This window comes from Mesoplodon bidens, assembly GCF_964165515.1.
Source record: "Mesoplodon bidens genome assembly, chromosome: 5".
Lineage (NCBI taxonomy): Eukaryota > Metazoa > Chordata > Mammalia > Artiodactyla > Ziphiidae > Mesoplodon > Mesoplodon bidens.
Genome location: NC_138161.1, coordinates 101,826,450 through 101,849,902, shown reverse-complemented (window position 1 = coordinate 101,849,902; position 23,453 = coordinate 101,826,450). Strand labels below are relative to the sequence as shown.

General features: G+C 43.9%; 1 protein-coding gene across 1 annotated transcript in view; it reads left to right on the top strand.

Annotated features, from left to right (window-relative positions):
* The window catches only part of ETV5 (ETS variant transcription factor 5), a 55,302-nt gene that overhangs the window by 6,695 nt on the left and 25,154 nt on the right, over nucleotides 1-23,453 (top strand). Inside the window, exons 6-7 of the mRNA XM_081235254.1 lie at nucleotides 19,753-19,882; nucleotides 20,771-21,058. Coding sequence (XP_081091380.1) covers nucleotides 19,753-19,882; nucleotides 20,771-21,058 — 418 coding nt within the window. The remainder of the gene's footprint in view (nucleotides 1-19,752; nucleotides 19,883-20,770; nucleotides 21,059-23,453) is intronic.

Below are 23,453 nucleotides of genomic sequence, written 5' to 3'. Positions count from 1 at the left end.
TTGAGCTAGAGGTCCCTTGTAGAGGTGGTCTTGCCTAACCCTTTCATTTTACTTATGACAAGGTCCGGATAGCTGGGGAGACTGACTAGTGATTGGGGGCAAATGGGAGGGGTTAAGTGAAATGAGGGGGGAAAATGTATAAAATCATATCCTTGAAGAAGCTCTCACAAAGCTGCAGAGCCAGGGAGCACTGTCATGCTCAGGGCTCTCCCTCATTATTTCAGATACCTGGAGCTGGCCCTCAGGAAGGCCTGGGAGAGTGCTGGCTGCCCAGTCTAACCCACAGTTCTCTTCATTCTACAATCCCAAGAAACCAGTTCAATATCTTGGTGTTTTGAGTTTTTTCATGTAGGATTTGGAAGAAAGAGAAATTATAAAACAGAAAAATTATGGAACAGACATGTTTCCTAGAAGATATTAGTGTGTATACAGATAAAACTATGAATATATATCTTGTATATTATAAATGTGTGTGTAGCTACATGTGCCTTAACACACAGAACTACCAAACCACGGAATCTGGGTCAGTAGATAGATGTGTACTACACATTTTTACTACACATTTTCACAGAATTAGCTGCAAATCAAAACCATGGATAAGAATGGAACTCAAAGTGCTTAGATTTGGGGTAGGTATGGGTAGTCAACATTCATTTTTCTGAGCTGACTGTTTGGGTACCTTAGGGTAATTACTAGATTTTAGCATATATAAATGGGTTTTTTTAAGTGCAGATTTCAGTTCTGATTTTTAAAAATCTCATTTGTTTGAATTGTGACTGTTTTACCTGTCGGCATGTTGAATAACTAAAATATTTTATGCTGGGGAGAAGGTGTGGTAAAATCTTATTTTAAAAGATGGTCTCTGTACCAAATATAATTTGAAGAATTGTTTTAAAATCCAAATGACCTTATTTTCCCCTGGAAGTGTTCTTTTTAGATCTGTGCTTCAAAAAGAATGGACCGACTGGAGGAAGTAAGGGTAATTTCCTAAGGACTGGCTAATTAACTGATAAAAATCGACATTTCATAAATACATTGCAATAGATGACTGGGGAAATAGGATTAACTGTGAAGGCAGCCCTTGAGCCTAAAATACATTGATCTTAATCCTGTTTCTATATGATATTATTCATCTGTTTTTTTTGTTTGTTTGTTTACTGCATAGGAGGTTGATATGGTAGAGGGAGTGCCTTCCTTTGGGAGAGGGCACATGATTTTGGCCCCAGACATGATGTAGCAAAACTGTACATTTACTTGCTCTGTGTCCTTGGGCCATTTCTGTATGAAAGGAACATCCTAAAGTCTTTTTGTTACAAAAGGTAAGAGAGAAAACAGTAGGCACTTTAAAAATAAGAGGCTCGAGGGAGTCAAGCCTATCACTTTATCCTTATCCAGAGCCGGTAGCTCTGAAGGTAGGGAGAAGAAACAAGTGTGCTAAAGCAAGAGGATGAAAACTGGAGGTTATTTGACTCCAAGTTTTACAAACCTTTCAAAGTCTTTGTTAGCTATCCCACTCACCACCTTACCACTGAGAAGGGACTAAATGATTTGAAATCCTTCCTGTTTTGATAGCCTCCAAGATCCCTAAGATGCTGGACTCCTAAGGACCCAAGACCTAGTGTTCCCATTTATCAAACAGAGCCATATGTTTACACGAAATCTCTTTTCATCTGACTTTAACTCAGTTAGGCTTATTAAAAACAATAGATTTTTTTTCTCTTCCTCTTCTACGTCTCTTTGCTCTCAGTCTTCTAATAAAACCCAGTATCCTTTCCAATCATTTGTGTTTGGCGCAAAAGACTTGGAATGGGGAATTACATCTGTGTCTGCTGGGCAGATCACTTTTGTAGATTCCAGAGGTAACAAAATCCTGGCATCAATCAAGAAATTACAGTCTATCCCCTGTTTTTCAGCATTCTTCGGCTTTATAATATTAAGACATGGGTAGACTGATAAAGCTGAGGATTTGTACTATCTGCCATTTCAACCATCTAGTAGTATCATTGTTTTAATTTCAATCCTAGAAAAAAATATTAACGCTGGTGGGGTAGGGTGGGGTGTGTAATTCTCTCCCCAGAGACTGTTCCCTCCACGTGTTTCTGCAGTTTTCATGGTGGTAAAGCACATCCAGGCCCAGAGGCTGACAGCCCCCTCTCGGGCACATGGCTGCCCTTGAGGCAGCTTGGGCCCCATCTGTGCCCTGGCACACAGTGCTTCTCCACTTGGAATCCAAGGAGCTCAGAGTCTTGTCATGTTGCAGCTCCCAGCTCTTGGACAAGTGCCAGGCATGTTGATGCCAGTACCGGATTAGGTTTCTTTTTTAAAAATTCATTTTGTGAACTCATCAAGCTCATTTAACAGAGGCTTTGGTCGTCAGTTTCTATCATTGTCCCATCCCTCTAAGAGGCTCAGCTTAAAATAAAGGAGAGGCAAGACACTAAGCCCCGAGTGTGTCTGTGGGTGGATGCCCGCACAGGGGTGTGTGTGTGTGTGTGTGTGTGTAATCACAAGGTAAGTACACCTTTGGGCTTGGCAGGTAAATGAGATGTTAGCAACTCAGATGTTAAAGTTGAGAAGAGCCCCCTCATGAAGGAGGCTCCCTTGCCTAACAGAAAGAAACATCTAGAGGAAAGTTGCGGCCAAGGGTGAAGATTCCAGGGAGCACGATAAGATCTAGCTATTAAAAGGCCAGGAGTTTGAGTCTGATCTGCAGAGTACTCCAGGCACTGAATGGAGAGTCTGTAGTTAGAAAGATGCCGAGAAATGCTTCCGGTGTCACTATCTGAGTTCACTGGCTGTGGGAATGGGGGCAGGCAGTGAGAAGAGGTCCACATAAGACATTTTAAAATAGTCCAATATGTTTCGAAAAAGAAGAAAAACCCATGTGCTAAAATTTATCTTTCCTAAAGTAGTATATTCTTCCTTGAAATAAAGTCTAGTTGCCACACTGGCTTCATAAGATCTCCCTTAGGGTGACTATTGAAGGTCTGAGAAGAATAGAAACCCAACCAGTTTTTAGCCTTGTACTTTGCATTGTCCTTAGAGTAGATTTCACTCCCACCCCCGCCCCCAGGTCTCCTGCCTTTCTCTTTTGATGTCTCCTGAGCATGCCCGGTGGGTATTATAAACTTTTCAGGCCGGATGCAAAGCCAGGAAAAGGAACTGTGAAACTGTTCATAATAGGTAGCTCGACCCCTCCCCCTCTGCAGCCAGAATCTAGTAGTGGGTGTCTCCAGAGACCCACTCCCTTGGGGAGGAAGCCAGGTGGCTCCCGTTACAGCCATTGGCAATGAATGGAAAAGCAAGGAGTCTGGAAAGGCTGGCTTCCATAGGGAGCTGTCCTCTAATGCAAACCAGTTCGTCCCTGAGGGCAGGAGAAATACCGCTGAAGTCTGTTTCTCTCAGCTGGTAGCTACAGTCAGAGTCTGAAGTGGGCCGCACAAGACAGATTTCTTTTGCCAGAGGGCACTTGCCGACCTCACTTGGAGCTGACCTGCACACCCTTGCGGATTTCAGCCAGCGTCTCGGCCATCTGAATCTTAGGGAGTGCAGAGCACGCCTGCAGGGTCTGAATTTCTTACATAAACACAGCGCGCTGGGCGAGCAAGCGTCCCTGCGGCGACAGCTGGGCTCTGCTCGTCGGCCCCAGCGAGCTGAGCGGCTGAGTCCCCCCACCCCCCACCCCGGCCTGAATGGAGCATTCCAAATTGGTTGTGAATGGAGGGCCGGGCTCCCTTGCAGACTTTTTCAATGAATAACCAGACCCCATTGTGCAGGCTGTGGAAAAACAACCAACTCAAACAACACTGGGACTGTTAGAAATATGCTGGTGATTGGCAGTTTGGAGAACCTCCAAAATTAGTTTCCTTTGGCTTCCCTGTTGCTCCCTGTTCTCCAAGCCTGGGCTTAATGGGGTTTGAGTTTTCTTTTAAGTGCTGACTTTAACCCTCCAACTGCCAGGCTGAGGGCCTGGGCTTAGGCAAAGGGCTGCTACTGACCCATGGGCCCGCCCCCCCCCCCCCCCCGCTTCTTTGTCTCCCATTTTAGACTGTAGCTGTCTAAAGGGAGTGATAATAGGAGAGGGTGGTTTAGCTTCCCTGGAGAGAGAGGTGTTGAGACTTGATCTGACGATATTACCCTTTTATCTCTTGGTTCCCTTGGGGCTGTGGCTTTATCTCCCCACTGAAGCGTCCTGCCTCTCTTCTACGCCAGTCTTTACTCCAGGCCTGAAGAACGGGTGTTTTTCTGCTATAGCACTTCTACTTAACATTTTAACATGGGAGGGACCTAGCTGTAATTTCTCGACTCCTTGGCCTTCTCTCTCCCGTTTAATTTCCCACTGTGGTCAGATACCTGTCATTTTAAAGTGACCCTTCCCAGACTGGTCCTTAGCTATGGGGGAGCCTCACTATGGCAGCAAGCCTCCCACGGGGTACTCATCAAATGCCTTTTCTCCTCAACATGCCAGGAAGTACCAGAAAGAACCCAGCCTCTGAGGAACCCCAACACCAGAGTGGCCTCCTCACCCCCAAACTAGGCCAGGTTCTAGGGGTACACTTGTCTCAGTATTGCCCACCCTAAACATCTTCCAGCCTCTTGGCTAACTGCTCGCAGACATCCCCCCCCTCCTCCCCCACCTCAAAGGGCTGTGTGGGCTAGACCAGGGCTGTATGATAAGCATAAAAAGGACAATCTGTTAAAAAAAAAAAAAAAAAACTTAATAGTAATGATCTGGTGCCATTTCCTCAGGGTTTTAAATTAAGAGTTCTTCATTCCTGCTCATCATCCTCACCACCTAACAAGGCTGTTTGCATTTGTGCTTTTGCTGTAAGGATTTTTTTTTTTCCTGAAATGTTTCCCTTGCTGTAAATTGGTCTTGCAAGAATGTCTTCCCTTCCCTATTAAAAAAAGAACAGGCCTGGGCAGATTGTCCTTTTGTGAGAGAGTTTGAAACCTCTCAGGAGGTAACCCTAGATATGGGCTGTGTAAGAGGATGCTGATACTTGTGCTTCTCCAGAGGGGCTGAGGAGGACTTAGCTTACATAAACACTTCTCAGCTGAGTGCCTGGAAATGCTTTGTAATTGCCTGAAAGGGCACGTAACGAGGGTCTTTTATACTTTTCCCATAGAAAAGGTAGAATAGAAGAGGGGGGATGTCTCTTCTACTTGGCTGCCCACAGTAAAGACCAGATCCTGGAAGACCTACCCCAAGTTTCCTAATCTGAATTTTAACAGAGAATAATTCAGTAGAGATACTGTCACTGTGCTGAGGGTACCTCAGCAGAGTCAGAACATTTCTGCTCCCCCTCAGCTTCATTCTCTTTCCTTTCCTTCCCCACCAGCCTGGGATCTTATTTCTTGGGGAATAAAGAGAAAACAGCGTAGGGCTTTAATGTATTCTGTATTTTGACATATTAAACAAGGTTCCTGCTTCCCAATTTCCATTCCTGTCGAAACAAGAAGCAAACTGTTTCTCTTAGGCTCTAAGTGTGTCCAAAAGCAGAGAACCCCTGTCATGTGTTTCTTCACGTCTGCCTCAGCAGTAGCATGGTGCTCTGTGCGCAGCTGACACTTGGAGGGGTGTGTTTTGCACACCACCGCTCTCTGTTCTGTTCCCTCCTCGCCCTGTTCAGCAGGCCCCAACACCAGCCTCCAGCCTGCAGGGAAGTAAGTTTGTAACATGAGTTCTGAAAGCCCCTGTGATGACCTTAGTGATAGATAGAAAAAAACTAGCTAGGGCTATTTCTCATTTTCTGATTCCTCTTTCAAACACATACACTAGCCAGGTCTTCCCGGGCCGCATCTAGACTTTGTGTGGCTAATGCTGTTCCCCAGTAAGACTGTATGTGTGAGGGGACAAGTCATAGTTTAGGTACCCTTGACACACTTGGTGCGTTTCTGCTCTTAGGAGCGTCGGGGTTATAAATAGAAGGGAATGGTTCTCTCCTATGAGAAGCCTGTTTCTCTAGGGTTTGAGTTTTCTCCCGTAAGACTTTTAAGATGAACTTTAAACTTGAAGGTAAAATTTTCCACAGTGATTAAATCCCACTTCAAATATTGTTGATGCTTTAATGCCAGTTTAGATGAAAATCAAATAAACTGGGAATAAATTATAGAAGGGGTGTAAGGTTTGGTCTTGCATTTTTTTCCATTCAGGAGGCATGCTCTGTTTCCCCCTTTCCTGCTGGTGTGTTCCGCTGTGAGCAGCCCTTCATGGTAGAATTTGCTGTGGCTGACGGAAAGCCAGCCTTTCACCTCTAACCGAACCCGAGTTGGGAGAACAGGGCTCTATTTAGGCCTCTTTCTCAATGGTAAAAGTTAAGCAAATAAGTTGTCTATCATATTAGTTTCTCTGTGGCCTAGAGTTTTGGGATGTGACACTGATGCAATTAGAAATATTGGTTCTGTAGAAAATATTTTCATGGCAGAGCCCTGTATTATAATACACAAGCCCTACCTCAGTCAGAGTTGGGCCAGATCTTTTCTAAGCTCCTTTTTCTCCCTTTCATTTCTAACTCTTATATTCAAGGCCTCTGGGTTTCCATTTTTGGAATTCTAAAATAACAATCCTAAATTGTTAGGATGAATGAGTCCCTGAAAGAAAATGAACTGCACAAATCCAAGCTGTTTCAAGAATAATACTAAAGTGTGGAGAGAGTGTGAACTTGAAGTAAATCTGAAACTAGTTCATCTGGGTCAAAAAAAAAAAAAACACCCAAAAACCTCTCTACTACCATTGGCATTAAATTATCTTCCTTATTTGAGAAACCAGTTTTCTATTTAGAAATGACTGTTTGAAAGATGCAGTTTCAATGAGAGGCAGCTGTTCCGTGATAGGCCCTCTTTCTGACCTGCAGTTCCCCTCCGAGTCAGGACATTCCTGATTTAGTACATTCAGCCAAGGTGGGTTCCTCTTACTAACATGACCACTTCTTTTGGGAGGAGAAAGAACGCATTAATACAAAGAATCTTTTTCCTTCTATTTTAGCCAGACTTACAATAGAAGCCCTTAAAAAAATCACCTGTCATTATTGTTAGTACTGGTAGAGGTGAAGAAGGGATAAGGCCAATGTCCTATAAATTCCATTTAGCAACTGCTCTTCCTAGTTGATGACCAGGGACATGACCAGCCAACCTCTTTACCCTGGCAAACTTGCCACTGGGCCATAGGTCCCCCTTGAGGACTCTTTGACCCCTAAGCCCTCCCTGTGTATAGGCCCATCACCCTGACCTCTTCCCAGCACCTGCCCAGCCTTTCCAGCCCCTTGTTGCAGAAGAGGCAAATAGATGGCCTCGAGGACCACTTCTCTTCCTAGCCAAAGCTATCCTCGCTCTGTCTGCGCTTTAGGACCTGGGCATCACCCTTGTCTTGGGTCACGGTCTCTCCGGAGGCAGAGTAAAGAGGTAGGGGAAGCCTGGAGCACCCCCTGGAGGCTAGAGTGCCCCCCACATTTTGAGTGGTCAGCCTGGGTGGTACTGTTCTACCTTTTGGGTTGCAAGTGTACATTATACAGTGACCTGCCAAACTGACTTCCATGGGCAAAATTTAGTTTTTCATCTTCTGCCCAAATTTCAGCTGGTGATTTGATTTTGAGGTACCGTGTCCTGGTTGTGCCACCAGTGGCTGCCATTGGTGGAAGAGGCAGTGGAAGAGGGGGCAGGGGAGGGAGGAAACTTTTTGTGGGATGATATCATGGAGCTGGGCCTAGCAGAAGCAAACCTCTACATCACCCACCACCCCTCCCCATTCTATGAAGTTACTAGATAATATAAACATTCTAGTTCATATAAGAGCCCAGCAGTGTAAGAATGCCCCCAATAAAGCCCTTTCTTATAAAGTATAACCCCCTTGTCCAGTCAGTCCCTCTTTTCCACAGAGAAATTTAAATCCCTTTATAAGTGTAAAACCACCATTTTCATCTCTTCCTGCTTTTACCCTAGACAGAAGGGCTTTGTTTGGGGGTCTCAAGGAAGCTACAACCTCAGGGCCCCTTAAGCTGGAGCTTTGGCTTCTTCGGAGCTGGATTTCTCCATTGTTGAATCTATCTTGTGTCATATATTCCACATTCCAGGGAGCAGTAAGAGCATAAAATACCATAACACCAGGCCCATCATGAAAAACAGAGTGGGTTTTTTTGTCCACACACCAATTCCTGAAGCCTCTCTTCTGCTGACTGTAGGTTTTTCCCACTGCTTGGGAGAAATCTGATTCCTGGAGCCAGATGTTCCAGGAACTAGTTTTATCAGTTCCTAATTTGGCTCTTGCGTTATTTATTGTACAGAAGATGATATTGGCCATCCATATAGGGAAGACTTCTTTAATTGTTAATTGATGAATTCTGCTACTTCGTGGTTGATCTTACGTCCTGGGGCCCTGAAATATATCACCAGGGTGATAGTCAGTCCTTTGGTCCTTACTGAGAAACAGGACAAGTAAGGAAAGAATAAGCTGGAAAAATCAACATATCCCCCCACCACCATGATTAATCTCCAATCTAAAACCCTGAGTACTACCACTGTTACTCATCATCATAAACCTTGTAGTTCTATTTGATTTCTTAAACTATGTGAATTTATTAGTGTGATGAAAATAAAAGTTACTTTAAATAAATAATATCTTGAATACTGCCACTGTGACCATTGTGAAGAGATCTTTCCCTATACCTACTGATACCAGATTCTGTCCCAGAACAGAAGCCTTGCTTTCTCCATGTAGGACTTTGCCCAGGTCAAATGCAGCTATTCTTGCCATTTGAGATTCAGAATGAACCTACCCTGAAATCTCAGCCCCTGTATGTGGTATGCTCACCCAGATGTTGGCTGTACCAGATGTTTGTCATATTTCCCATGAGTTATGTGGAGAGCCTGTTTCCATACCAGAGTCCTGCTGCCATTCTTGATTCCCAAAACATAAATGCACAGGGGATTCTCCAAGCCAACAGACTTGAACACAATTTAGGTCTCCAGCTCCACACTCCTTTCTGATCTCTTAGCCTAATAAACTAGGTTGGACCAGTTGTAGCTCCCAGAAACTCTTGTGCCTTTTTCCCCCAAGGCTCAGGGCACCAAAAGTCCAGGCCACCCATTTCAAGCTTCCTCTCCTGGCCTTGGCCCTGCTCAGGCTTTATGGGCAGAAGGAGCCAAACCAGCTACTTGGAGAGAAGAATGAAGGAGAACCTCGAGGAAGAGAACTTTCATTCCTTTTAATTCTGCCAGCTTTCACAGCTTGATGATGGCTGCATTGTGCCCTTCTGAGGACTCGGGATGAAATCTAATGAGTTGTTCATCTGTTCTGGTAGTGTTCTAAATCTGTTGTGCATATACATTCACAAGGAGTGGACATTCTCCATTTTTTTTTTCCAAAAATGCTTTGTGATCTTGAGTTGAGCTTATATTTTAGTTCCTGTTATATGTGTATTAATATGTATATGGAACTACTGATCAATTTTACTTTTGTTAATATTTTGTACTTGTGTAATTGCTGTCTTTTTACCCAGGCCATAGCAGAGGTGGCACTGGGCAGTAGTCATGGTGATAGCAGTGGCAGTTTTCATTTTGCCCTCTCTTGGGTGTTCCCTTCTCCTTTCTAAGTGGGCCAGGGCCAAAAAAATATTTGAGAATCACTGGCTTAGATGTTAGAGTATGACAACATTTGTCCTTGTGTAATTTTAGATTCCCAGGGCTGTATTATCCAAACATGGTAAAGGTACAGTATAAACAGGGCTGTCTCCTTCCAGTTTGGTAATAGGCCAGGGGTGACTTCCGTCGTGTGTAAATGCATGGTTTTGAAGTTCTTAGCACGTCTACTGACCTGTTAGTCAACCATAAGATAATATTTTTCTCCAAGTATCTTGGAGGAGATGAAATATAATAGCTGTTTTATCGATTTATTTTTAAAACATATTGCTACATTTACTTCATTTCTCTGTGTATAGATATTTTTTTCCAAGTTATTGGAAAGTAAGTTGCAGGCATTATGACATTTCACCCCCAGACACTTTAGTGTGCATCTCCGAAGGACATTCTTCTACATAGTCAAGAAAATTAACTTTTATTCAGTAATATTCCCCAGCTGTCTTTTATAACTGATATTGACATTGTTATTGATATAGTATTTGATTAAGAATCACACATTATGTTTATTGTTATGCCTCTTTTATCTTCAATCTATAACAATCTGCCTACCTTGCCCCCTCCCCCCAATAACACTGACCTTTTTTAAGAAATGAAATTGAGTTATTTCTAGTGAGGTGGATGGACCCAGAGGCTGTTATACAGAGTGAAGTAAGTCAGAAAGAGAAAAACAAATACCGTATGCTAACGCATATATATGGAACATAAAAACAAACAAACAAAACAAAAAAAACGGTACTGGGCTTCCCTGGTGGCGCAGTGTTTGAGAGTCTGCCTGCCGATGCAGGGGACACGGGTTCGTGCCCCGGTCCGGGAAGATCTCACATGCCGCGGAGCGGCTGGGCCCGTGAGCCATGGCCGCTGAGCCTGCGCATCTGGAGCCTGTGCTCCGCAACGGGAGAGGCCACAACAGTGAGAGGCCCGTGTACCGAAAAAAAAAAAAAAACGGTACTGATGAACCTAGTTGCAAGGCAGGAATAAAGAGGTAGACATAGAGAATGGACTTGAGGACATGGGGTGGGAGGGCAAAGCTGGGGCAAAGTGAGAGTAGCATCGACATACACGCACTACCGAATGTAAAATAGTTGGCTGGTGGGAAGCAGCAGCATAGCACGGGGAGATCGGCCCAGTGCTTTGCGATGACCTAGAGGCAGGGAGGATGAGAGGGGAGGCTCAAGAGGGAGGGGATATGGGGACGTGTATGCCTATGCCTGATTCGCTTTGTTGTGCAACAGAAACTAACACAGTATTGTGAAGCAATTATACTCCAATACAGATTAAAAAAAAAAAAAACGGACTTTTTTTGAAGGGTCCTGGACAGTTGTTTTGTAGTTGTTGACTTTTTTAGGGTATATTTTTAAAGGATATGTAGAAATGCAAACAACATACAGAAATGCTGGCCTTAGGCCTGGAAATTCCCTATGTTTTGGGTTTTCTCACCTCTCATATCCATGTTATTATGTTGACCTCTAAACACTGGTAGAAGAACAGAGTGAGTCAGATGGAGAGAGTTTGTGCATGTTTACTTAGTTACATGCATGTTTAGTTCCTGGAGAGAACTAAACATGCATATAACTAAGTAAATGAATCCCTCAAAAGGAGAGGGCTTTTGAGGGATTCATTACAATTTTTTAGCAAAGCTTACTAAATAGTTGATTTTACTATTTATGGATGATTTTTTGCTGTATTCAATTTTTGAATTTATGTTTACAAAGGTTAGCTGTATCAGATATTAAAGAAAATGGCACAGTCCCCCATATCTCCACCAATTCTGCCTTTAGTACTTGTGCCCCTTAACTAAATTTGATAACATTTCAAGTTTTTATTTTTGGAAACTGTCACCAGGCAGAATCAATGTTAACCATCCATTCAAACGGGTTTGAGCATGTCTCTTATTTGGTTTAGAAGTCTAAAAGGCATCTTCTTTTCCAGACACTTTTTTTAAGTGTCAGAACCTGTCCACTTATCTCATCTCCCTTAAACCTCTTTGGTTCCCAGAACAGGGTATTATCTCCCGTCCTTGTCATTTGTTATAGCAATTGCAAAGAATATTGAGATTAGGAATATATTTTATGCTTGAAATGAATTTCTAATCTACTCAGGCCTAAAATAAAGACATATTTCTGACCCCTTCTAGTAGTATGGAAGAACTTAAAGTAAGCCTCAGCCTGTCTACCCCTTTTTTCTTACTCACTGGCTATCTATGCTTTGTCTCAGAATTTGTCCAAAACAGGCCAGCACTAAGGAAAGGCAGCAGTATGTTGGAAAGTAAGCCTTTTGGTTTTGTTGTGCACAGAACTCAAGGGACACTGCACCTGCTGACTTAAAGCCCTCTGGTCTTTGCCAACTGGGTACCCTGACAAGTTAAGAGTAATCAGGGGAGAAGAGGCCACACCTGCTCCTTCCAGACGGCTTCTGCATTTCTGTTTTGCCAGTGTCATTTTTAAGTTCATATGTCCCTCTGCCCTCTTTCCTTGAGTTCTACTGACAGCCACAGCCAAAGAGCAGTACAGGCAGGTGTCTCGGGCTCCCCCCACCATCATTCTTTTTTTTTTTTTGCGGTACGCGGGCCTCTCACTGTTGTGGCCTCTCCCATCGCGGAGCACAGGCTCCAGACGCGCAGGCTCAGCAGCCATGGCTCACGGGCCCAGCCGCTCCACAGCAGGTGGGATCTTCCCGGACCGCGGCACGAACCCGTGTCCCCTGCATCGGCAGGCGGACTCTCAACCACTGTGCCACCAGGGAAGCACCCCCCATCATCATTCTTGAACTAAACAGTATGTATTCCATACTATGGAGGGAAATGAAGCAGGATGAGTGGCCTGAGAGAGGAGCAATGACCCAAAGCTGGTGGCCCAGGGAGTAGTAAGCTTAGGAATGGACCTTCCCTTTAGGATTATGGCTCTGGAATCCTGAGAAGTCTCTCAGCCATGACTGTACATCCACACCACGTTTGTTCATGAGTGCTGTGAGAGGCTCTGGAGACATGGGCTGGCCACCTGGGACATAGTCTCATGGACGTGCCATTTGGAGGCAGGTGTTGGTGTTCTGGTCAACCTTCCATGTACGGTAAGAAGATCGTGCCTGTCAATCGTGACCAAATAAGGTCCTATCCTGAGGTCATGCCTGCACAGCTGATTTGGGAAAGATGAGTCTGTTCCAGATGCAAGTAATGAAACTGAAGAAGGTGGAGAGGAAAACCCCAAAACAAAATCAGAACGGCGGCACCCAACAGAAAGCAGGCAGAGCCTGTGTGTGATGCAGGAGAAGTAGGATGGTCTTAGTCTCTCTCCCGCGCAGACCGCAGTATAACTGACTGGCAATTTCTTTAACACTCAGCGACTACATAAATGCTGTATGTATTCACAACAAAGGCTGTGGTGAATTGAAATTTTGATGATCACGAAACACCAAAGGAAAGGCTTATTGACAAGGTGGTTTTTGTCTTTCTGAAAAAAATTCCTTTTGACTCAAACTGTCGTGCATCATAACATTCAACAAAAGTGTTTTCCTTTGTTTTGATCCTCTGTGCTGTAATAGTGAAGTTCACTGCCAGCACTGGCATGGGGTAGCTGCCTTGGACAGAATCCACAGGCCTGTACTTGTGGGCAGGAAACAGATTTTGTCAGCAGAGGGAATTATTATTTCTCTTGAATAGACTAGTTTGTCTATTTTTTTTTCTATTTTGAAACAGTTGGGTTATATCTTTGAAAGACTGCTTTTACCCCATCACAGAAGGAAGATTTTCTAAAGTTTGAGAAATCTTAGTATTAACTCAGTGATGCTATTTGACCAGGACAGGACTGTTTTTTTTTTTTTTTTTAAATAGGAACAATTGGGGCTTCACTGGTGGCGCAGTGGTTGAGAGTCCGCCTGCCGATGCAGGGAACACGGGTTCATGCCCCGGTTCGGGAAGATGCCACATGCCGCGGAGCAGCTGATCCCGTGAGCTATGGCTGCTGGGCCTCTGCGTCCGGAGCCTGTGCACTGCAACAGGAGGGGCCACGGCAGTGAGAGGCCCACGTACCGCAAAAAAAAAAAATGGGAACAATTGAAATAACGCATAGCAATCATAAGAGTACAGCTTGATAAATTTTCAAGCTATATAAGCCTTTAGATCAAGACCTAGAACTTATCAAACTACAAGGAGACTCCATGTGCCCCCTGAACAGGCACCACCCCCAGACTCAGAAGTAACCTCCATCCTGACTTTAAACACCGTAGAATATTTTTGTTTCCTTTTGAATGTTATTGTAAATGGGCTCATGTAGTGTCTGGCTTTTATTTATGAGCCCGTGTTGTTAAGTGTGATTGTAATTTCTTCATTCTTATTTCTGTGTAGTATTGAAATTTTGTTTGGGATTACATTGAGCCTATACATAAATTTGGGAAGAACTGATATCTTTACAGTATCAACCTTCCAACCTATGAACATAATATATTCTTCCATTTATTGAGAGTTCTTTGATTTTCCTCAGGGTTTTATAGTTTTCAGTTTAGGTATCTTGCATATCTTTTATTAGGTGTGTTCCTAGGTATTTGATGTTATCTGTTGCTACTGTAAATGTATTTTTTGAATGTCACATTGTTTTAGTTACTGTGTATATAAATTATCCTTTTTATGTATTGGCCTTGTAGCCAATGATCTTGGTAAATTAGCTTATTGATTATTATACTTTGTGGATTCTTTAATATTTTCTGTGTACCCAACCAGGCCATCTGTGGATAATGAGAGTTATATTTTTCTTTCTGATCTTTTTGCCTTTTATTCATTTTTCTTAACTTACTGCATTGGCTAGGATCAGGCTTGATTTTTGATCACTGTGTCAGATAGAAAAATATTCCAAGGAGTTCCCTAGTAAGAAAAGCAACTGTGAAGTTATTAACTTGGTTGATCTGTGAACATCGTATCTAAATTTTAGATGGTAATATGGTCGTCTACAAAGCAGCACTTTGTACTTTGTAATGCATGCCCACAGATATGGATTTATATCTTGTCAGCCAGCCACCCTTGTCTTTCCTACCCCTGACAAGCAGAGACTCTCATATATTTGTGCATGGATCTTTAACAGAGTTCTTATAGTCAAATAGGGGTCCAGACAGCTCACTCAAAGTGTTCTTGCCTCAGAGGTGGCATTAAGAGGGAATGTCAAGAAGCAGTTTCAGGAGTGGTGGGGCATTTGGGGTGCGAGATGGTATCCATGGCAACAGTGTGGCATCTGGCTGGTCAGTGACTGGCTGTCAAGATGCCAGGCCTTCCAAAGTGCCTGCAGCTATCTGAATGAGAAGATTTTTTTTTTTTTTTTTTTTGCGTTACGCGGGCCTCTCACCATTGTGGCCTCTTCCGTTGCAGAGCACAGGCTCCGGATGCGCAGGCTCAGCGGCCATGGCTCACGGGCCCAGCCGCTCCGCGGCATGTGGGATCTTCCCGGACCGGGGCACGAACCCGTGTCCCCTGCATCGGCAGGCGGACTCTCAACCACTGCGCCACCAGGGAAGCCCTGAATGAGAAGATTTTGATCAGCAGGATATAAAAGGGAGAATGAGATCTTCTAGATGGAATACTAGGTTGGGAGGCAAGGACTGTAAGAATTAGAGGCCACTGGAGTCAAGAGATGTTAGTTGCCAGTAGGAGTGAGGCAGGGATCCTGGGTATTTTGGTGGCCTAGAGATGGGGAAGGTGTAAGCCCTTGAGTGGATTCAGGTGTATCAGGTGTGCCTCCAGCTGGCGAGTGCAGAGTAAACGTGAGGACATGGACCCTGATAATTGGCAAATAGTATTCCTTCATCTTCTTCTCTGGTGTTGTCTTCTTTCTCGACCTCTTTCTGTATTTCTTTTAATCCCTTTTTGATGTAGTCTTTTTCTCTCAGATTCCCTCTAGGAAGCAATATGATGGAATGACTAACAACTGTTTAGGACAGTATCCTGATCACTTACAGCTATGAGACAGTGGCAAATTACTTACCTTTTGAGCCTTGATCTTCTCATCTCTAAAATGGAGACAGTGAAAGTAGCTTTCTCACTGGGTTGGGAAGATTGAATAATATAATGTATATAAACAAACTGGCCAAAGCCAGTGATAAGGGGTCTGTCTGGCTGCCTCTCTCTTGGTCTACCTGGTTCTTTTCCAGAGGTGTTAGTTCTTATCCATTGTTCCTTTGTTCTACAGCACTTTCTCTCAACCAGATGTAATGTGGTATTTTTGTTGTTTTTATTGAAAACAAAGTCTCTGTCCTCTATTTTTGATGTACAAAGTGGGTGAGTGCAGTATCTCCCATTCCTGTCAATGTGGTAGATCACTGAAATGACAGTGGGGGGCTCTTGCCTCCTTTCCCCTCCAATATCAGAAGCTCCAAGACCTTGAGCAATTCCTTTAACTCCTCTGGGCCTCAGGGTCCTTATCTATAAATGTAAGGGCCTGAATTAAGTGGATCGTGGGGCCCCAGTCCAACTCTAATTACATCTGTGGGAAGATGCTGAAAGTCAGACCTCTCACTAAATTATGCATGCCCTGAAGAAACGACTGCCATGTCTGTTTTGTTTACCGTCATATCCCCAACACCTTCAGGATGCCTGACCCATGGAAGACGTTCAATGAATGAATGATTGGATGAATGAATGAAAGAAATTTTTACAACAAGGAAGGCAGCCCACGTTTGCCAGGAATTGTTCTCAGGGCACTGTTGGCTTCATGGGCCCATCTTCTATAACTGAGCTTAAACTCAAATTTTCTAATTGTAGAAAATGTTTATCAACTCAAATAGTCAAGTAGCATCTCTTTTCAAACTTCCTAAGGAGTTCATGCTCCTCTTTTAATTGCAATTCATTGCCGTGCTTTATAGTCCTCAGTCTCTGTCAGCGTTTAGTAAGTTGCCCATGCGAAGGTGAATACTCTGTTTTTGAAAGCACAGTGTATAATTACACAAAATCATAGCACCATCTGCAAGGTGCTGTGCCATTTTATTTATTTCTGAAGGCAGCATCACATATCTCATTTTACAAAGAGGGAACGGGCTGAAAGCAAGGAGCATTCCTTGGACTTCTAAGTTCCTGCTTAAAATACACGACTAGGGCTTCCCTGGTGGCGCAGTGGTTGAGAGTCCGCCTGCTGATGCGGGGGACACAGGTTCGTGCCCCGGTCCGGGAAGATCCCACATGCCGCGGAGCAGCTGGGCCGTGAGCCATGGCCGCTGAGCCTGCGCGTCCGGAGCCTGTGCTCTGCAACGGGAGAGGCCACAACAGTGAGAGGCCCGCGTAACCGCAAAAAAAAAAAATAATAAATAAATAAATAAATAAATACACGACTAGCTCTGAGTAGTGCATACCACCGTCAGGCTCCTTCATACATCCTCTGGCCCAGCAGTCCCTTTGGAGACCAAGCCTTCGTCGTAACCCCTCACAGGGCCCCTACTGGCTTTCCTGTCAGTGATCTGTGAAACTTCCAATTCTCGCTCCTTCTCTGTACCACTCTCCTCTCCCTCCTTCGAATGGTTGATTCCTGAGGGAAAGAATACTTATGACTAACATCGTGTCTAGCCTTGAAGGGTAAATGTGGTCCCTGCCTTCGAGGTTAAGAATTCATTGGAAATATAACCCATTCAATCACTTATTATTGTAGTTGATTCAGGCTGCTATGGTACCACAGACTGGGGAGCTAACAAACAACAGAAATTTATTTCTCACTGTTCTGGAGGCTGGAAGTTTGAGATCATGATGCCAGCATGGTTGGGTGAGGGCTCCCCTCCAGGTCACAGACTTGTGTCGTCAGATAGCTGCGCCCTTGTGACCTAATCACCTCCAAAAGGCCCTCCCCCTAATATCACATAGGGCATTAGGATTTCAACATATGAATTTTGGGGGTCACAAACATTCAGACCGTAGCACTCATCAGCTATTTCTTGAACTCCTCCTTTGGTTAGAGAACATAAGATTCCAGGTATAGGACAGTTTGGTGTGGTGGAAGATACTGTACAATCAAGAGCCAAAATGGTATAGTACACACTAAGAATACTGTGTAGATTTGAGGGAATCAGGACATCCAGTTAGCCAAAAGCTTAGATTCTCTTTCAAAATGGGTATATACTATTCCTGAAGACATTACGAAAGTTTGTTTTCTGGGAAACTTTGGTTTACCCTCTGGTGTTAGTCCTGTCAGCAGAGCTGGTAACTTTTATAACAATATTGTGAAAACGTCAAAACATTTCTAAAACCTGAAGTGAGAAAATTGAATAATGCCATAACTTGTTTACTCTCCAAACTTCGGTAAAACAGTGATTATAAATGATTTTCTTTAGATAAGTACTTTCCAGGACATGTAACTTCTGTTTATGCTGGGGCATCATCACCTTCCCTCATTACCTTGCCAAAACTTTTATGGCAGAAGACTGGTAAGAGGAGAAGCAATGACACGGGGGCAGTGCCAAGAACCACCAGAGCATCCACTGCGTTGGAGAAATGGTTTTCTGTGTCGAGTCGTCGATTCTCCCTTCTCGTTTACTAACAACATTCTAACAACAACAAGCTTAGCCATTTTCTGTGTCTGAATGTCTGAAAACATTTGATAGCAATTGAGGGTTGGCTGCCATGATGTCACCATCAAAAAATCACAAGAGAGACTCTAATGACTTCTAAATATAATCTGCCAGTTCTGAACTTATTTTGCGTGTTCGGGAAAAGCAGTTGGCATTATGTAGGAAAGGAATAATGAAAACCTGCCCTTGCCAGTCAGTCCCTGGCAGGACTTTGCTTTATAAACTTGTCATCTGTGATCTAGTCCTCAGTCTCATTTGTTCACTTCTGAGTCCAGAATTCAGGGGTTGGATGAGGCACCTGAGAAACCAGTTGGTGGGAAGATTGTTCAGTCTTACCATACAGGAAAGGGATGATCCTTTAGCTAATTCTCCCTAATAGAATCACTAAGAAAACCAAGCTCCTGGAAGATGGCTTAGAAGTAAAGATTGAGTGGAACAGAAAACTTTAGTGGGTCACCAGAGCACTAAGCTCTGTTAGCTATTTAATGAGAATTTGGATCCAGTGGAGAACAGCTGGCAGGAAAGCTTAACTCATTCCCCTCCCTCTCCTTCCCAGATGCTGGACAGAGAGTAGCAATTCTAGCCCCTAGCTAGAAGACAACCCTTACGATGCAGCATCTTTAGAGTTTGCCCTTCTACTTTGGGTAAAACGCCCTCTCTGAAATGAGTTAGCTCCTAGATACGGCAGAAAAGACAAAACTGTTTGGGTTTTGCCACTGCATGTGAATCACCTTGGTTTGAAAAACTCACTCCTCTGCCCTCTCAGAATCACGTATGGAATGTGCAGTCGACTTCTAAACATAAAGCAACAGCTCTGTATGCTATCAATTTAGGAAAAGTAATTGGCACCATCTGTGAAAGGATTGGTTATGAGAGCCTGCCCTTTGTGGCCGGGTACTAGGAGAGGCATGGAGCCGACACGAGCACAGAGGTTTCCAGGCCTCCTTCCTGTATGCAGTTAACCTCTCCTCGGTTGTAGTTTGGTCCATCATTGTATTCCTTTGCTTTTAAAAATTTTGAAATGCCCCTAAAATTGAGTATTTCTTACTCAGAGCTAATATTGAGTTGCTTGAGGAAGGACTTTGAAAAATCATGTATTTTCTTTAAAGTCATATATTTAATTCGTATATATGCCTCTGTATTTTGCCACAGGAATTTTAAGACTTTGATAAGCTAATGTGTAATGTCTACCAGTATATTTTTGGTGTTGTTTTGTCCTTTTCAGAAACAAAATTGTTCTTATCTGCAGTCCTTGCTATTCTATCACACCTGCATTTTTCTTGAAGAACCATCACCTACAGGATCTTTAAGGGCCTCAGAGCTGCTAGGAAGCAGACCCAACACCAAAGAAGTTTGGTGAAAACAGACTTGGCTAATGTAAAGTGTCAGATGATGATTTCTGACTTTAAAGAACATTTCATTGGTTTTAGATGGTAGGCTCTGTGTTAAGGGTTGGGCTTTCTCTGGCATGTGATTTGACACGAGTTCCAAGAACAATCAGCTAGTATAGGGTTTGCATAAGGAAGCATTGTGCTCCCTGTTAATCAGCTGTCCTCTGTTCCTCCCTCATCCCTCTTCTGATTTTAGTGGTGCTTCATGCCCCACCTCCAACCAAGATCAAACGGGAGCTGCACAGCCCCTCCTCTGAGCTGTCGTCCTGTAGCCATGAACAGGCTCTCGGTGCTAATTATGGAGAAAAGTGCCTCTACAACTATTGGTAAGTGGAGCCAGAGGAAGGCTGGCCAGGAAGTGGCCGGCACGCTGATTGCTTACAATATTATTCAGCAGATGCTCAGTGTAGCACACCCCATCTTTCGTGGCAGTGTAATGATCCTCTAGGTGTAGCCAGTCCAAATGCGGCTTTGTCTGCACGTAAAATGCAAAACTGTTAAATCGGCTCTCCGGGGGGACTGAGTTCATGGGGTACTGAGCCCTCCTAAGGGAAAGAACCTTGAATGCTGGGATATTTGATCTGTGGCTTCGAGGGAGGGAATATATGCTTCTTCATGTCTATCATATGTTAATGTGAACTTTAAGCACCAAAGAAGTAATCTTCAAATCAGAATATATGAAAAAGTCCCCATGCTTGTGCCCTTTACTTAAGACTATCCAGGCCCCAGGAATGAAGCTTTAATTTTAAATCATTCTTTGCTCTGGAAGATAAACACAGACCTGCCTGAAGGGGGGAGGAGAAGAGTTGTTAAGTGATGTTACAGCAGAAATTTATCCTCAATAAAGGTTCTAATTCCTGGGAACCCTGGAATTCTTGGAGGGGGCTGGAAAACTCCTCCCAAGGCATACTTTCTCCCCTCATCTATCCATCCCTGCCCACGCATACATGGAGAATTCTTTTAGAAAAGGGGAAAAAGGAAACCGGAAGCAGAGGCTAAAATTATCTTTGAGAAGAATCACTAGAAGTGTTAAAGTCCCTGTGACGCAGTGTGTTTGTCACTTTTCAGAGGTACAAATATTCCCTCGGGCTGCCAGCAATTTAACTATGTTAATGCGGTCATTTCCTGGCAACCACGGGCTGCAGGCTGGACCTGGTGACCATGCTAATGGCTTCATTGCAGCTAAATGGTTCCTTCTCTTTTTCTGTTTACAGTGCCTATGATAGGAAGCCTCCCTCTGGGTTCAAGCCATTAACCCCTCCTACCACCCCCCTGTCGCCTACCCATCAGAATTCCCTATTTCCCCCGCCTCAGGCAACTCTGCCCACCTCGGCACATGCCCCTGCAGCTGGCCCAGTACCAGGTGTGGGCCCCACCCCCAGCCCTCATTCACTTCCAGAACCTGGACCACAGCAGCAAACCTTTGCAGTCCCCCGGCCGCCACATCAGCCCCTGCAGATGCCAAAGATGATGCCTGAAAACCAGTATCCATCAGAACAGAGGTGGGTGCATATCTGGGCTTCCTTTACTGCCTCCTTCCCCCTCTCCTTTACCTCCCAGGGAGAGGGGAAGCAGTTAGTCATATTTACCAGGTACCTATAAAGTTCTCATTCCATTGAGGCATCTTGTGAGGTAAGACTACTAATAATATGAATAGGACCTGTTTATATATCACCCTGTACCTGAGGTACTGCAGATGGGTTATAGACATTACAACATCCTTGTGAAGTAGGTAGGGGAGAGGTAGCGGGTACTCTCCCCATTGCAGAGGCAGAGGAACAGGGGCCTGCTCAGGATGCACAGTCCGTTGACCATGGCTCCTCATTGGATGCTGCCTGCTAGAATTGCACTTTGGTTTATGCTACCCATAAATACTTTATTACCATTTTACTTATATATTAGGGAAGATTGCTGAGTTATAGGAGATATTATTACTCATTTGATTTTTAACACATTTTTACAGTAGGGGATTACCCAAGGACCTTATTTATAATTTTTCACTTTTGAGATAGAGATCTTGACTTCACTCCAGGTAGTTCTACATTCTTAATAAGGAAATTGAGGCATCAGGAATAACTTGTCCGAAGACATTCATTCTCAGAAAAACTAAGATGTAAAAGGAATCTACTCTGCAAACACCAAACTTAACCTCTTAGGTCCCAGCCTTCAAAGTCCATTATCTGCAGTATTCTAGAACTTTGGATGCTTGTCACCTTCCTTTATACAGGATATTCTGCAGACCTGTCTTTTTTTTATTTCAAGTCCCTCTGGGATGAGGAGATAACATAGCGGGTAGTTGTCTGTGGTTACCAAGGGCTGCCAGGTGGTGACCATTGTTTGCCCTTTCTGTCTTTATTGCTCTGCATAGGTGGGTGTGGGGGAGGAGGACAGGAGAGGAAGGATGTATGAGTGTTTCTTCCCCTGGCCTGGTCCAACCCAGATGCCTGCTGGTGTTTAATTGGAGGTCACTTTATTTCTAGATGAAATGCAGAAAAGTAAGCACTCTTGTCTGGTTCCAATTCCCTTCCCCCTTTGCTGTGAAAGTCACTATAAAGAACTATATAACTTGTTTGGTTAGTGTTTGTTCACCTGCTGAAGCCAGGGGCCCACAAAGGCCAATGATATAGGGGGCCTGAGGGGAGAGTGTTGACTGGGGGCTGGCTCAGTGGTGGGCCTTGGTTTCCACAGGGAGCTCATCTGAAGGAGACAGATACCACGAAGCTTTTGCTAGTTCTTGCCTTGTATTAATAGTCTTATAGTTTTTCAAAATTTGGAAATTTGGATTTTTATGTAGAAATTCCAGGTTTGTTTGTTTTGTTTTGTTTTGTTTTAAGCTGGCAACTAATTCAAATTTAAAACAGCAGTAACACTTTGCAGACTAAACAAAACCTCTCTGTGGGCAGAATCACCCTCAGGCCTGCAAGCTTGTGAACTTGAGCCTGGATGCCATTTTTATTTCAATAATTTTTCTGGTTTTATGTTTTTAAACAGTATCTTTCTGATTTTCTGCAGGGATTATTAATTGAAGAGGAGGGTTGGGGTGGGGTATATGTTTGGTATTTGAAATAATTAGCAAACTTTATATTTATTACACCATATAGAAAGGAAAATTACTTCGTGTTCAGTCTGTTTTATTTCTATTTCCTCCTAATCTCTGTTTCTTATCCAGGGGCCTGTGTAAATAGATAGTGTCAATGGCTAACTAAACTGGGGGAGAAATCCCCTAGTTCTGCTGTGGTTATTCATCCCCTTGCAGCCCTGGCAGACAGGGAGCCTTAGTCTCAGTGATGAAGTAGGTTTGCCTCCTCCCAAAAGGAGGACATTTGATCCCTGAGATTTGAGTGTCTGTCCTCAGGTGTCCAAAGGCAGGAGCCAGAAAGTAGGTATTTCTTTTGGGGGGTGATTCCTCCCTGAAATCTGCTTGTCCACCTTGCACTCACTTCACCTTACCCTCTGCCTTTAGGAATGGTGGGTCTGAAATAAAAAGACCTCACACACACGGGAGTGATAGAGATCCTTGAGAGAATTGGGGCTGAGGGCAGGCGCCTGGAGAGGTAAAATACAAGCAAGACTGGGTGCTTAGGCTTCTACCCCAGACCACTATAGTCTCCAAGCTGAGAGTACAGGAGTCCCCATGGGGGGCTATTAATAATGCAGATTTCTTGCTGTACCCCAGAGATGGAGTTGTGGTTCTGGGGCAGGACCTGGAAATATTATTGTCACATTTGGGAACATCATGGTGCCACCCTCTCTTCTACCCCCACGCCTACTCCAACCCATCTTTTTAAGCAGCAAGTACCCAATGCTCTGAATTTTGTTCTTATTGCCCTTGTCTGTTATTAATGAGATTTGATATCTGTGTGATGCAGAATACATCAAAAACATGACAATTGATTT